We start from the raw sequence: 14,355 nt of genomic DNA, 5'->3' as shown, positions 1-14,355 counted from the left end.
AGAAGGTGTCCACGAGCTCAATTCCGCGACTTAAACATAGCCACTGCCTTGTCATCGGGCGCCCAGGTCCCACTCGCCAAGGGAGTCATCTTGGGTGAAGGGTGACCCTCCTTTCTCTTCACATCGTAGTTTTGGAGAATGTATGCAAACGCGATCTTGAGAGTACTATTGGCAAAAAACCGACCGGGGCACGCTTGAGTCCCGTCACCCCAGCCCGGAGAATCTGAGCTGGTGTTCAGCAAGTGGTACTTGTTCTCGTTTCCGGGAACCTGGCGCAGCTTGTAGAACCGGTCCATGTCAAACTCGTCTGGATTTTCCCAGATGTCTGGAGAGCGGTTGATAGCTGCTGCATCGACAGCGATGATCGCCCCCGCGGGAATCGTCGGTCCAACGCTGAGCTTCACCGGTTTGGCCAGCACGCGCTGCAAACTGACTGATTTTGGAGAGAGAAGCTATGGGTTAGCGGATACTTTCGCCCCTCAACATCCAACAACCATACCTAGAGGGAAGGCACTCACATAAACTGACGGGATGTAGACGGAAAGACTCGCGCAGAAAGCTGTCCATCCGTTTGAGCTCCTGCAGATGGGTCTGTGGAAGTTTGCCGTCGACCATGACTTCCTCGAGCTCATGGCGCAGAATATCTGCCGCCTCAGGGTGTGCAGCCAGCTCGCAGATAACGTGGTAGAGCGCCGACGCGGTGGATGGCGTCGAGTCGAAGCTGACCAGGATGTAGTCCACAATCAGCTGTCGAATAGTAGCCTCACCTTGCTTGTACCTCGACAGCAACATCGCCGTCAATGGTATTTCTCCGGCTTGCTTTGGACGCAACAGCTCCGACCGATCCTTGGCCTCTTTGAATGTCGCTATATCTTTGTGCAACATGGGGGTTAGAAGCCGGCCCATGTCCCACTGGTTCATCTTCGTCGGCAGGAACGCCAGAGGGGCCAGCAGGGGCCGCAGCAGAGTCGGACAGGCGTTCATGGCGAGGACCGCGACATGGATGACCAGGGGTGACTGCATCACTGCCTTGACCCATTTGTTGTTCGTACCGAGGTCTCGACCGACGAAAGCACAAGCGTTGATCTTGGCAACGATCTCGAAGGTGGTCATCAGCAGCCCGATCTCTTTCCATTCCGGCGCGTATCCGATGATTGATTCAAATGCCATGCGTGCATCCTCTTGACGCTTGTTGACTCGAGCCGGGATGACGCGGGTTAGATCGGCGATAATGGTCTTCAGAAGAGGCTGGGTCTCGTGGCCGACGTACGTCCAATCCCCCGCGTTCATCGTGTGGAAGAAATCTTTCGCCGATGCAGTATGCTCTGGAAGTCTCTTCAGTTCGTCGAAACAGCTCGGTGGATAGACGACGAAGCTGTGGCGTTTGTTCACCGCGAGATAGGGTCTGTCCGGGTACTGCCTCATGTGAGTTGCGAATTCTACATGCATTTTGCAGACTAAAGACGAACCTTTTTCCTCCCTTCGACAATGATATCTTCGAAGTGGTAGCTTTTTGCTTTAACTACAGGCAACTCCCGCGGCATGACAGGCTGTTTCTCACACATGCAGAAATATAGCACCAGGATTGAGCATGTCACGGCCAGCAGCACCAGTGCACCCGGGGGTATCTCACCCAGGAGGCTTTTCACAAAGAACTTTATCATCTGCCATCGTGACAATCTGAGTGGCTTAAGCGACTGCCGGAGCACTTCATAGGGCTCGATAATATTGGATTGTAGGCTCCACATGGTGAAGTCGATAATTGCACGAGTGGAATATCCACTCAATCCCACCACAGGCGGGTTTTGGTCCTTATTCTACCGGATTTTCTAAACCTTTTTGTCCGATCTTCGCTTCACTGATCGTCCCGCGAGCACCGTGGGAATGCCTCTGCAGGGAGGCAAAGCCACCTTCCTGCCAAGACGTTCGGACCCTCCGAACCAATCGGTGTCCGTTGTTGGACTACTAGGGTGGAAATGTTGTGCCAGAGGTGGTCGGAACTAACCAGTCACAATAAGATTCATGGTTCTAGCACACTATGGCAGGGTCAATCTTCAAAATACGAGAGTGGGCAAATTCTGATGTTGGAAGACGTATACAGTATAAATATATAGCCGTATGCATATGGGCTCTGGCATGATCCGACGAGGTTATACACTTACAACGTCTAAAAGAAGTAGAGTATCTTAATAGCCTACTAAACCAGAACAAACGTAATTAATTCTCCCGCTTTTCTTCTTGACCGTCCGCCAACCCAAAGTCAGACTCATGGACAGTCCTCAACCGTAAATCCTTTTCCAATAGAACCACCAACAGCCCCAGTCCCGCAAATACAATGCCAATCTGCCAAACTCGCCTTAAGCTCTGCTCGTAGAGACCGATAATCTCGCTGCGAATGGGTTCCCGGAAGGAATCCACCAGGGCCCGCGACGCCTGCTCATACGCCCTGCCTCGCGCCAATGCCCTCTGCGCCTTCTCATCGGCCAGATTTGACAGGAGCTGGTCAAATTGATTATTGAATATGGCGGCGGGAATACTCACTCCCCAAATGGTGCCCATGCTCCGGACAAAGGCAAAGGTACCCGTACTCGCGGCATTCAAATGATCTGGTAGGGCCGCTTGGATGCCGGTCAGAAGGCAGGCCATAACCACTCCGAGTCCCAGAGCGTAGATAACTGTCAAGATCACCCAGACAGCCGTAGATGTATCCCTGTCAAACATTGTAAAGCAGCCCATTCCCACTGTCATCAGTACAAAGCCGATAATATGGATGATACGGAATCGGCCGAGTCTGGTGGCGAGAGAACCCCCGACAAGGGCACCGACAGAATAAACAATGGAAAAAGGGAGAAGCTGAACCCCCGAGCGAGACGGGGACGATAACAGTGTAGACTGGAAATACAAAGGCAGAAAGTATGCTGCCCAGAAGGACACCAGGGTCTGGAGAAAGGTGGCCATGAAACCTGCTGCAGAGGTTCGGTTCTTAAACAGTTCGAATGGCATCACTGGCTGCACGCAGAAAGGGGACGCTTCGTAGAGGAAGAATAGACACTGGCCGCAAAGACCTAGAACAAGAGTGATGATGACGGACGGGTGCGACCATTCGTACCGCGTGCCACCGTACGTGAGAGCGTATAGGACGGATGAGACTGAGGCCGCGAGGATAATATTTCCCAGATAGTCAATCTGCTTCAACTGTTTGAGGACTGGTGGGCTCGCCGGATGTTGCACCCGCAGCACGAGATAGAGTAGTATTAGACAGGTGCCGCCAAGGGGAAGATTGATGTAGAACGTCCATCTCCACGACACATGCTGGACCATGAGTCCTCCAATCACCGGACCCAACACCGATCCCAGCACGATGAAGACAAACAGGAGTCCCATAAACTGTCCCCTTTCCTTCAGCGGCAGCAGATCACAGAGGATCAATTCCACCAGCATGTTGATGCCCGCTGCCCCGATCCCTTGGACTGTTCGACCACCGATAAGCATGTTGGTGGATGATGCACCGCCGCAAATCCCACTGCCAACAGTAAAGATGGCAACGGCAGAAATCATCGGCCATCGCCGTCCAAAGAGGTCAGCGAGTTGGGCATAAAGTGGCTGCACAGCAGCGCTAGAAGTATGATTATGATTAGCCAGCGATTCTACGACATGGAAGCATTTCATAGGTCCATACCTGGTAAGAAAATACACATTCACTACCCAGAGATAATTCTCCTCAGCGTGCATGGCACGAGAGATACTAGGGAGGGCAGTTGAGACGATGGAGCCCTCCAGAGAGCTCAGGAAAGCAGTGACGGCAAGACAGACAAAGACGGCCCAGAACAGCCATCCCCGGTTTGCCTTGGCCGGTGCTGGTGGTATTTGTCTCTCATTAGAAGGTAGATTAGTTTCTCCATCATCATCATCATCGGGTGCCAAAGCATTCTCTCTGTTGTCCGGCATGCTACGAGCAGTCAATTTATAACAGATCGTCGAGTTAAAAAGATTGGTCAATTTTTTTTGGACTTGTTAAGTTGGGGGTATGAGAGCAATAGAATTTAGCTAGGAGAATAAAAGGACAAAAGGAAGACAAGAAAAGGCAGCGCAAGAAGCAGTTGTATTCGGGGGGTGGGCTGTAAGACAGTCCTAGGAATGGAATGCAGGATTGGCTGATACCCCCCGCGGTGTCTTCACTTAGTTCCATCCCTTTCTGATATGAAGAACGAGGTATAGTACTTTTTTTCTCCAGTGCTGAGGGTGTAAGCCTAATTTAGAGACGACGTAGATTTCGTCCTGAGTATATTTAAGAGAAGGGGATGTGCTTGAGGTTAATTTATTGTATACTGATCGCTGGCATCTATCTACAAACTACTTCTCATGATACCAAAACACTCATCTAGAAACCGATATGTGCGCTGGTTACACAAACGGAATGCCCCCATCTTGGCCTGCAAACTCCCCTGTCCTTCGCTCTCGGGAATCCAGAGCTGCTTGTTGCGTTCAGCCACATTTGTGAGAGCATCGTAGCACCGCCGAGTATGGTTATTGACATCTAGGTACAGGGAATTGCCCGCCCCTGACAGCAATACAGGACACGTCACCCGGGAAAGAAAGCTCTTGTCATTGTCTTCTTGCTCACTGGATAACGTGTACTTTTTCATATGGAGGAGGATTTCCGAGGGCGAGGAGAGGCCGAAGAAGGTCCCCGTAATGGAAATCTCCCAGCGAAGTTGAAAGGAAACTCGAGATAAGAGCGCCATCAAGCAGTCCACGAAGCCGCCACTGATCCAGCCGGATGTCCAGGCGCGGATGAACAGTGGCGACACGTGCGCCGTGCCAAAATCCCACATATCGTAAAAAGGATCCTATACCAATTAGCAATGATTTAGAATGACTCCCAGCCGTAGCATCCGTGCTGCTGCTGTCCTTACAATCGAGACGCAAGCTTTGACTCGCGGGTCCGCCGCCGCACGGAGGGCATAGTATCCACCCATCGACGCCCCCGACACCGCTATACAGTGTAAATCCAGCTCGAATTGCGGGTTCTCCGCCGCATACAGCTCAAGATAGTCGATCACTCGTCCTGTAACAATCTCCCAGTCCGGTCTCATCTCCAGCCCGTACTTCCGCAACATGATTCCCTGCCCCGGACCATCGAACGTCACCACGGCATATCCCATTCCCGGCCCAGCCGCCGGATTCAGGTAGAACAGTTCTTCCTGACACGAATCGGCGCCCCCACTGTTGACGAGAATTGGAATTTTTCGACCTGGAATCCGCCTCGACGGGGGTGGCAGATACAAATACCCCGGCAGGACGTGCTCCTCGTAGGGAATGGAAAGAATATGAACAGATCCATCCATCAGAGGGACCGCCTTCTGGAATAACTCTCCTACTTTCTCGGAGATGGGAAGAGCGCGCGCATCCTGCACGAGAGGGCCGCCGCTGAGCTCTGCTTGAGAGACGTACATGTATCCGCTGGCGCGGGTGTAGTTGGAGGCCCGGAGATACCCAGCTCGAGCAGCGTCGCGATCGCCACTCTTGATGGCGTCTGCTGCAAGCTTCTCCGCTCGCTCCGCCTGGATGCGCCAGGCCCTTTCCCATGAGTCCGGTTCGTTTTTCTTGATCTGGTCGACGGCTTCCAGAACCTCGGCCACCTCTGCTCCGCCATAGCAGGTAGTGCCTAGAATGCGGATAGCTTCAAAATCGAAGAAAGGGGCGTCCTTGAATAGCTTATGCATGGCGATGTTAAACAGGAATTAGACAATGAATGCGGTGCGAGAAATGATTCAGAAGAGGGAGGCCTTGCACGTCTTCTCTAGTATGTACTGATACATACTCAGAGGAGGTATTTAGGTTATGTGTCGGTACTTACAACCTGTGGATAGTCCCGGGTGGTTGCTGGTTGATTGGCTCGGGAGTCCGGATAGGGATGTATATTCGGCCCTCCGAGTGACACAAATTCTCAGTCACGGACAACCCGGTGCTGTTGCATACCAATGAAAAGGCTGTTAGTATTTCTAAGCATAGTCCCTGATAAGATTGTTTCTCAAGCTAGAAGAGTGTCTTGAAAGTGATAGTAATTTGTAACACCATTGTCAACTTCACGTAGTTGCATGAGTGTATACATAGTCATGTATATCCTCATACTCAGTAAGATGCATCAGACCACGTAGTTACTCCGGAATAGTGGGGAGTTCTTAGGAAACGTCAATGATTCCGTCAACGCAACCCCTTGATACTGTGACAATCCCACATGTCCCCCCCGAGAATGACCTGAGAATCCGCTTCCTCCCACGCCCTCCCCCAGGATGTACTCGAACCCCAGATTCGCATGTTCCACGAAGAAAGTATAGTGTTGCATCTTACCCGGGGACACGAGCTCAAGTTGGTATCCGGTCACCTTATCTTTCAGGGTTCCGGTGATGGCGCCCCCGTAGGTCTTGGTCACCAAGGCGTAGTCGTCAACATCTGAAGGCTCCGTGAGAGTACTGCGGAAAACTGGGAGCCCATCTTTGAAAAGCACGACCGACTGTCGCATCTCACCTGGGTTGATGTTGGAGGTGAAACTGAAGCTGGTCAGGACGTAGGGGCCTAACATGGCCCGGACGGCGCTTAGATGGGTGAGACAGGTAAACCAGCTAATTGGTTTAGCTTCAAAACTCGAAGAAAAGGAATATACGTAAAATCGGATATCGTACCTGAAAGCAGACCAGAATCGCTCATGCCCACCCATTCCCCGAAATACAAACGGTTTGTCCTTGATGACCACCTCCACATCGACGTCGCCTGCCGGAATGGGTTCGGACCAGTGATAGAAGGGGACTCCCTCTGTGGAGGCATTCTGCGCCGGCCAAACATGGCCATCTGCGGTCAACGGACGCGAGCGGGACTTAATAATCACAGATCCCTTGACGGTAGGAGAATCGAGGAATACAACGGCCTCACTCATATCTGCGTTGACCTGGAACGAAAAGCTGTACCCCTCAGCATCGTCCACCCATTGGCCCCTGGTGCCCACTGAGCAGTGCTCCACCACGGATCGAGACGGATAGTACACCTCGTAGAAACGTGTGCGGTCGGCAAAGGCAAATTCGATTGACAGCCGGAAGTTGCCTGTCCCCAGAATGGCATAATTGGCATCGCGATAGAAGCCGAAGACAAAGGACTGCATCCCGTCTTCGGAGACACCGTCAAACTCCCACTGTTCCCCGGCGGTGGAGTTGAGCGGGGTGACTTTGGGTGCCTCGAAAGACTCCATTGCATTCGTGGTGATGTCGACCATTTGGCGTCCCTTGGCCATTTCAAAGGCCGTCAGGTTGCTGATTTGGCATTGCTCTGTGAACAAAGGGGTTTGGCCATCCAAAGGAGAAGCGCGATCGTCCAGCCAGTGCGCCGGCCATGGCTGCCAGCTTTTGACTAGGGCAACCAGCGTCAAGTAGCACAGTAGAATAGAGGTGTGCATGATGATACTCTGAATGTCTTCAATAATTGTCGATCCTGTCAATTGAAAGAAACGGCACAGCAAGGGGTATCAACTGCTTTTTGTTCTGGGCATAATCAGCTATACTTGTGTGATTCACTTGGAACCCTACGAGGGTCTCCGAATATGTCGGTCAGAGAATATTTTGTTCCGACTCCGAAAGGAATTGCCCGAGACAAGTAGATCTTTGGTCTGACGATTCAAAAGTTAGATAGAGTGTTTTATCTGGCCCTAACTCCTCGTCTCTTGCGCGTAACCAGATAACTAGGCTAATAACTAACCCCTACCATCAAACAATGACCATATCAAGCACGCCCAACCAGCCTCCAAAACAGACTGTCATTCTGGAAGGAGATGATCTGCGTCTCCAGATTGACGACAATGTCCCCCTTCCCGTCCTTCGACCGAACGAGGTGCTCGTCCGCACAATGGCGGTTGCCATAAATCCCTGCGATTACAAGATGCACGAAAGATTCCCCTCCCCGGGTGCCATTGACGGATGTGACTTTTCCGGTATCATTTTAGCCATTGGATCCACCGTACCCAGCTTGGGGGTGTCTTTCGAAATAGGCGATCGAGTATTCGGTGCGGTGCATGGCTCAAACCCCATCCGACCTGAATCAGGCTCGTTTGCCGAGTACATAGCCTCAGAGGCACAATTTACCCTGAAGATTCCAGACTCGATGTCCTTTGAGGAAGCCGCGGCACTGGGGGGAACAGGACTGGCGACGCTGGGCATGGCGCTCTTTCGTACGCTAGAATTACCAGGAACGCCCGAGGAACCAGCCCAGAAGCCGCAAACCGTACTGGTTCACGGAGGAAGCTCCTCGGTTGGGACGATGGCGATGCAATTACTGCGCTTGTAGGAAACCAAGGATCTATGACCGTGACTGACGAATGGAGTTGACTAAATTACAGGGTTGGTCACGTTCCCATCACGACATGTTCCCCACGAAACTGGGCCCTCGCCAAAGATTACGGAGCAGAGGAAGTGTTCGACTACCACGAGCCTGAATGCGCGCAGAAGATCAAAGCCCACACCCGCAACACTCTTCGCTACGTGCTTGATCCGTTCACCGACGCTAGAAGTATTGCACTCTGTTGCGGGGCCATGGGCCGCGCTGGCGGACGATATGCCTGCCTGGAGATGCATCCGGAGTATCTGTTGGAGAGGCGCACAGTCAAGGTTGGTTTTGTGATGGGTCCGGCACTACTTGGGCATCGGTTGGAATTGGACTACGGGTATGAGCGAGAAGCAGATCTTGATATGCGTCAGTTTGGAGTCCGCTGGTATCGGAGCATCCAATGGCTGTTGGACCACGGTCGATTGCGGCCACATCCTCTGAGGGTGCTTCCGGGGAGGTTTGATGCCATCCTTCAGGGGATTGAGATGCTGAAGAGCAAGAGCGTGTCAGGCGAGAAGTTAGTCGTTGTCATTGGCAAGTAGGTCCGTATCGTGCAAGTGCGATTTCAACATGTTCAATTATGCGTATTTTGGTAGGATGATGACATCCCGACGCGGGGAGAAGATCGGAGTCGGATTTGTGGTTCGGTAGGAGGTTCGGCAGCTTTCTGGCCTCATAGCCAATCGGACATGATAATGCAAGTATGATCAGTCCCTCCGTCCCGAGAATGCTGTTTCGCAGGCTGGAGAATTACCTACTCTGCTTGTTCACAGGTAGGTCACATTATGTGAGATCCGTCCTTTACTCTACAGGTGCTGTATCGCATTTGCTTGAACCCGGTATCTGATATCCCACATGATGATCATTCTACTCACTCTTGCTACGATCGCTGTAGCGTCCATTATCTGGTGGCGCCTTGCTATACAGCCCCCCGTAAACAAAGACGCTCTTGCTCATATTCCAGAAGTTCGTTTCGATGAGAATGATACACCTGAGCGGTATACCCAGGACTCGCGGTCTCTCCTGTTTAAATGCTATGACAAGGTATGGTATTCTCCTCTTACAATGCTGCATTAATAATATACCAATGATAATAGTACCTGCGCAATGGGATCCCCGTCCAAATGCGAAACCCCATTGGGGAGCTAGGCCCACAGGTCCTGCTGCCTATGAAGTATCTGGATGAAGTTAAATATGCATCGACTCATCTTTTCAGCTTCCCTCTATTCTCAGAGAAGGTATGTGGCTTGTCTCAAGCAACTGGGAAACGTAATTGAGCCAAAGCAGGTGTTTCTTCTCAATTACAGCGATGCGCCGCAACAGACGGATGCGGCAGCGCATGTAGTTCGCGTGGAGTTGACAAAGAATCTCGGTTAGCATTTTCATACCAAAATGTCAATTGCGGACGTTCTTTTGCTGATTACCACCAGGTATGCTAGCAAACGGCATGTACCAGGAGGCGGTAGAAGGATTGCAGGCAAATCTACCTGATTCTAAGGGTTGTTCCCCCTGCCGTATCTGTTTATTTCAAACCTCACTGACGTCTGTAGAATGGAACACCGTCCCGGCTTATAGCCTCCTGGCCAATGTGACAGCCCGAGTAACCGCGCTGGCGCTAGTGGGACCCGAGCTCTGCCGGAATCGCGAATGGATTGATATCTCGCTCCAAACCACCTTTGCCATATTCAACGCCGCATTTAGCATCCGCGCCAAGTACTCCCCTGGTTGGAGATGGCTGGCTCGCTGGCAGAGCGATGCTCCAAGGAAGATGCGGGCGATGCGGGCCAGAGCAGTCGAGTTGCTTACTCCTTGTTATGAAGAACGACTAACAGCTGTAACGGAACACAGTTCCCGGAATTACATTGATTGTCTGCACTGGCTGCTTAATATGAATACAGGCGACAAGTCGCTTGGTCAAATCGCGGACGAACAGTTGTTTCTGACTGTTGCATCTATGCATACCACCTCTTCAAGTCTGACATCGGTCCTGTATGATCTGCTCATTCGCCCAGAGTATTGTGCTGAGATTACTCAGGAGGTGCACGACGCTTTGGCAGAGTGTGGTGGAAACTGGACCTTACAGCAGGTGGCCAAGATGAAGAAGTTGGATAGCTTCATGAAGGAGAGTCAGCGGGTCCATCCCATCGGCTTTAGTGAGCTCGACCACCCTTACTACGCTTGAATTAGCTGACATCTGGAAGTCACAGCTCAACGTGTCACAGTCCGTTCACATACCTTCAAAGACGGCCTCCATCTCCCAGCGGGTGTGATATTCCAATTTCCCGCCGACGCGGTGCACCACGATCCAGAAATCTACCCGGATCCGAACCGGTTTGATGGCTATCGTTTCCTTCGTCTCCGGGAGACGGTCGATCCGAATCGCTTTCATTTTGCGTCGGTCTCCGATACAATGCTGGGGTTTGGAGCTGGTTCCCACGCTTGTCCGGGAAGATTCTTTACTGCACTGGCCATCAAGCTGATCCTGGTGGTGCTTTTGACCCAGTATGAAGTCAAACTGGCGGACTCCAAGGATGGATGTCGGCCGCCAAGCACATTTCATGACTTTAACATGGGTCCCAGTCAAGAGGCCCAGATCATGCTGCGGAGGTCACTTTCTAGTACCTGATCTGGGATTTGGTCATATTCTGAGAGTCAAATGCAATATCTCTCTCTCTGTGTACATGAGCTCCAGTGCACTAATTGCTCTGATTTACAACCGTATTTTAGTAGGTACGCGCATCTAGATTAAGATGTGCTTCTACTTTGTCCAATTCGAATTTGTGACTTTGATAGCTAGCTATCACTGATCTGAGTGTCTGTACAATGATTTGTTCGGCTGCCCGACTCCGAAGGGCCGATCCGCCATTCCATTCTAGGTTTAAGATTTTGGGCATATTCCCAAACAGTTGACACTACCTCTTAGCTCTACCATCTCTCAACTTCCAACTGTCAAACCTCCACTTGAGAATCTTGATATTAATCAACCCTTATCATGACAGTAATCGAGATTGAAGTAGTCTTTGACTTTGTTTGTGCGGTAGGTGTTTCAGGCCTTCGCAGCTCTTCATACATTGTGACAGCGGAACTGACACTTTGTAGTGGTGCTATATCGGCAAGCGCAAACTCGACCGAGCCATCGCGCTGTATCAAAAAACATACCCAGGTGGTCGATCTGACATTTTCTCTATCAAATGGAGCCCTTACTACCTCAACTACAACCCACACCCCCACAGCGTGCCTAAAAGCGACTTGATTGATGAGCGAATGGGAGACATGACTCCAGAGCAGCGAGCCACATTGTTCAACCGCATGAACCAAATTGGACGCACTGTTGGCATCATTTTCAAGCCCGGCGGCCTCATTGGGAGTACTCGTGACGCGCACCGTCTGGTGCATCTCAGCCACACCAAGTCTCCTGAGATCCAAAATGCCTTGGTGAACAATATTTTACAAGCCTATCATGAGCTGGAGAAGGACATCTCATCCAAGGAGGTGCTAACAGAGCTCGCCGTGAACGCTGGATTGGAGCAGGCCGAGGTGGCTGAGTGGCTCGATACCGATCTGGCGGGAGATATTGTAGATAAGGAGGCTCGACAGAACAAGGAGGAGCCAGGCAATACCGGTGTCCCACGATATATCATTCAGCGGGCGTATCGTTTGGACGGAGCGGAAGATCCATCTAAATTCATCGAGGTGTTCACCAAGATCAAGGAAGATAAAACGGAAGCATGAAGAGGAATCGGTGTCTCTCAGATGACATCTGAAAATAAGGATACGTTCTATAAACAAATACCAGCTGTTGCACTCAGAATTTTAGTCTACGTTTCGAATGATACAAAATTATAGTATTACTAATCCCCAGCATCATAACTAACTATGTCTACTAACTGAATAATCAACTACACTTACTCAACCAATCTACAAGACTAAGTTGTGCGTGTCAGAACATTCTACTCAATATCTATAGATCCCTGGAGGTGCTTTTTGACATATAATGGAGCTTCAGCGCTCACACATGGAATGTCCGCTGTCATGCAAGTCTAACTATGTGGCCTGGTGAACCATCTTTGCTGACAGTAATTGTAGATCTGGAACATCCTCTAGAACAAGCGCGCCTAATGTTCGGCCCCTCGATCATGAGCTCTCCCGTAGCTCTAACGGGAAGAAGCTGTAAAGGGTCGTCCCACTAGCCAAGACGTGCATCCTACCGCACGGCTGATATCTCTGGGGTGGGAGCTGAGTTGGATGTCATTCTGTATCGTGGATAACACAGTACATTCCGCGGGGCCGTATGCATTCATTAACGCAACCTTGCCAGTCTATTTACCTATATCTTCCGCAGTCAACGGTTCGCCAGCAAGCACCAATGTCTTGAGACACGGGATGTCGGCTGGGTTGAGGAGCTGAGAGACAGATGGCGTGAGCATAAGAGTGTTCACACGCAGGGCAGTGATAACACCAGCCAAGTTGCCCATCTGCTCCTTGTCTGAGGGTATGCGAACACACCCTCTAATAATTAGAGTCCCTAAGACCTTAAAGATAATGATGTTAAATGTATAGGAAGTAAATTAGAGAATATAAGAACCACTATCTAGTGATATATATTTAGCACAGGCCAGTGCAGGGTTACTATATGATGTGTGCTCCACCACTACACCCTTAGGCTGCTCTATTAATCCAGAGGTAAATATAATATAGAGGGCATTCTCAGGGCTTGCTAGGGGTGATTGCTAACTAGGATCTAGGGCTTACTCAGATCTCTTATTCATTAAGATAACTTTTAATGCTAGGGCGACACTGACGGCCATATGCCGTCGATGTTACTACAATCTTGGGCCGGATTTGACCGCATATGGCCTGCATCATTTGCATTGGTAGAGCTTGATCGATCAGGGTAAACGCTCCACCAGCCTTCAACACAGCTAGCATCGCAACGACCACCCCTCGAGATTTCGGTAGCACAGAGGAACGAGCACTTCGGGGCCAACCCCAACACTCGTAAGATGCGCAGCTACTGCTGAAGAGGACCGATCCAACTCAGCGTAAGTCATTGCGCCATCCCAACTGTGGATAGCTGGTGCATCAGGTTGGGTCTGAGCCTCTTCCTTGATCAGGGTGTGGACGAAAATATCTAGTGGTTGCCAAGGTATAAGGGAATAATCATTTCTGTCAGGGGTTGGTACGCAAGTGGTGCGGAGCTATATATGCTGCCAACCTTCAACCACCACCACGGTCTAAAATGATTTTTTAAACCCTACATATTTAAACCCCTAGAAATCAAGTCGATATTTTCGATATAGGTTCGTACGATGATAATTACCAAATATTTTTAGATAAAATGATAATTATATAGGCATGCTGTGACAGGCCCTAGGCATATGCCTGCCTACCTACCTACCTCCCCTGGACATTCGACCCTATGATGCTCTGGGTATTATTCTATTAGCCTTATTTAGCTGCATTTATTTTTTTTATGCTTGTTATAGATTATAGATCTCACTAGCTAACTAGGAAACCTTAGCATATGTACGAGGATTAGCCGGTTAGGCAGACAGTCACACATGTTAAGCAAGACTTTCATGGAGCTCAGAGGGCTAAAGCATGCTTTTCCACAAACCTAAATTTGTATACTCATCATCAACTGATCCGGCTTGCTAACTTCTAAGTGGCATACTAGGATATTATCCCCTGCGGATCTAACTCTTGATGAACTGCCTGCTGGGTTCTTTTCTCACCATGGCTCGCCAGAATCAGGTCATTTCAGAACACTGCCAGGGTAATGATAGGTTGAAAGCTAGAGGGCTGTGGGTTCTGTAGGAACATCCTACATTAACAGGCGGGAAGGTGGTCTTTCGTAGTGCTGACGTCATCTACGCCTGGGAGGTTGTTGGTGTCATACACGCAGCGACCACTAGCAGCACCAGAAAACAGATATTGCAGGATGTGCCGCATGCCATCATGCAGTAAGCTTGACTGGACTTA

General features: G+C 50.5%; 7 protein-coding genes across 7 annotated transcripts; 3 read left to right on the top strand and 4 right to left on the bottom strand.

The window, feature by feature from the left end:
- Window positions 1-17: 17 nt before the first annotated feature.
- Window positions 18-1,748, bottom strand: Aspvir_001746 (cytochrome P450; the record flags this gene model as incomplete). The annotated part of the gene is made up of 3 exons (XM_043273354.1): window positions 18-433; window positions 519-1,416; window positions 1,470-1,748. The coding sequence occupies 3 exons, from the start codon at window positions 1,746-1,748 to the stop codon at window positions 18-20; spliced, it is 1,593 nt and encodes a 530-aa protein (XP_043129289.1).
- A 469-nt stretch (window positions 1,749-2,217) lies between these two features.
- On the bottom strand, window positions 2,218-3,948 carry Aspvir_001745 (MDR family MFS transporter; the record flags this gene model as incomplete). The annotated part of the gene is made up of 2 exons (XM_043273353.1): window positions 2,218-3,616; window positions 3,680-3,948. 2 exons carry the CDS (start codon window positions 3,946-3,948, stop codon window positions 2,218-2,220), a joined length of 1,668 nt encoding a protein of 555 aa, XP_043129288.1.
- Window positions 3,949-4,346: 398 nt separating this feature from the next.
- Window positions 4,347-5,726, bottom strand: psoB (hydrolase psoB; the record flags this gene model as incomplete). The annotated part of the gene is made up of 2 exons (XM_043273352.1): window positions 4,347-4,850; window positions 4,917-5,726. The coding sequence occupies 2 exons, from the start codon at window positions 5,724-5,726 to the stop codon at window positions 4,347-4,349; spliced, it is 1,314 nt and encodes a 437-aa protein (XP_043129287.1).
- Window positions 5,727-6,148: 422 nt separating this feature from the next.
- Window positions 6,149-7,450, bottom strand: Aspvir_001743 (uncharacterized protein; the record flags this gene model as incomplete). The annotated part of the gene is made up of 2 exons (XM_043273351.1): window positions 6,149-6,626; window positions 6,687-7,450. 2 exons carry the CDS (start codon window positions 7,448-7,450, stop codon window positions 6,149-6,151), a joined length of 1,242 nt encoding a protein of 413 aa, XP_043129286.1.
- Window positions 7,451-7,764: 314 nt separating this feature from the next.
- Window positions 7,765-8,915, top strand: Aspvir_001742 (zinc-binding alcohol dehydrogenase family protein; the record flags this gene model as incomplete). The annotated part of the gene is made up of 2 exons (XM_043273350.1): window positions 7,765-8,330; window positions 8,387-8,915. 2 exons carry the CDS (start codon window positions 7,765-7,767, stop codon window positions 8,913-8,915), a joined length of 1,095 nt encoding a protein of 364 aa, XP_043129285.1.
- Window positions 8,916-9,076: 161 nt separating this feature from the next.
- On the top strand, window positions 9,077-10,999 carry Aspvir_001741 (cytochrome P450; the record flags this gene model as incomplete). Its single annotated transcript, XM_043273349.1, has 7 exons — window positions 9,077-9,146; window positions 9,269-9,417; window positions 9,471-9,611; window positions 9,661-9,745; window positions 9,804-9,872; window positions 9,924-10,526; window positions 10,581-10,999. 7 exons carry the CDS (start codon window positions 9,077-9,079, stop codon window positions 10,997-10,999), a joined length of 1,536 nt encoding a protein of 511 aa, XP_043129284.1.
- A 366-nt stretch (window positions 11,000-11,365) lies between these two features.
- On the top strand, window positions 11,366-12,105 carry Aspvir_001740 (DsbA family oxidoreductase; the record flags this gene model as incomplete). Its single annotated transcript, XM_043273348.1, has 2 exons — window positions 11,366-11,410; window positions 11,473-12,105. The coding sequence occupies 2 exons, from the start codon at window positions 11,366-11,368 to the stop codon at window positions 12,103-12,105; spliced, it is 678 nt and encodes a 225-aa protein (XP_043129283.1).
- Window positions 12,106-14,355: the final 2,250 nt, after the last annotated feature.

Source organism: Aspergillus viridinutans, assembly GCF_018404265.1.
Source record: "Aspergillus viridinutans IFM 47045 DNA, scaffold_10, whole genome shotgun sequence".
Taxonomy (NCBI): Eukaryota; Fungi; Ascomycota; class Eurotiomycetes; order Eurotiales; family Aspergillaceae; genus Aspergillus; species Aspergillus viridinutans.
Note: the sequence above shows the minus strand (reverse complement) of the source record. Positions and strands in the feature narration are given on the sequence as shown.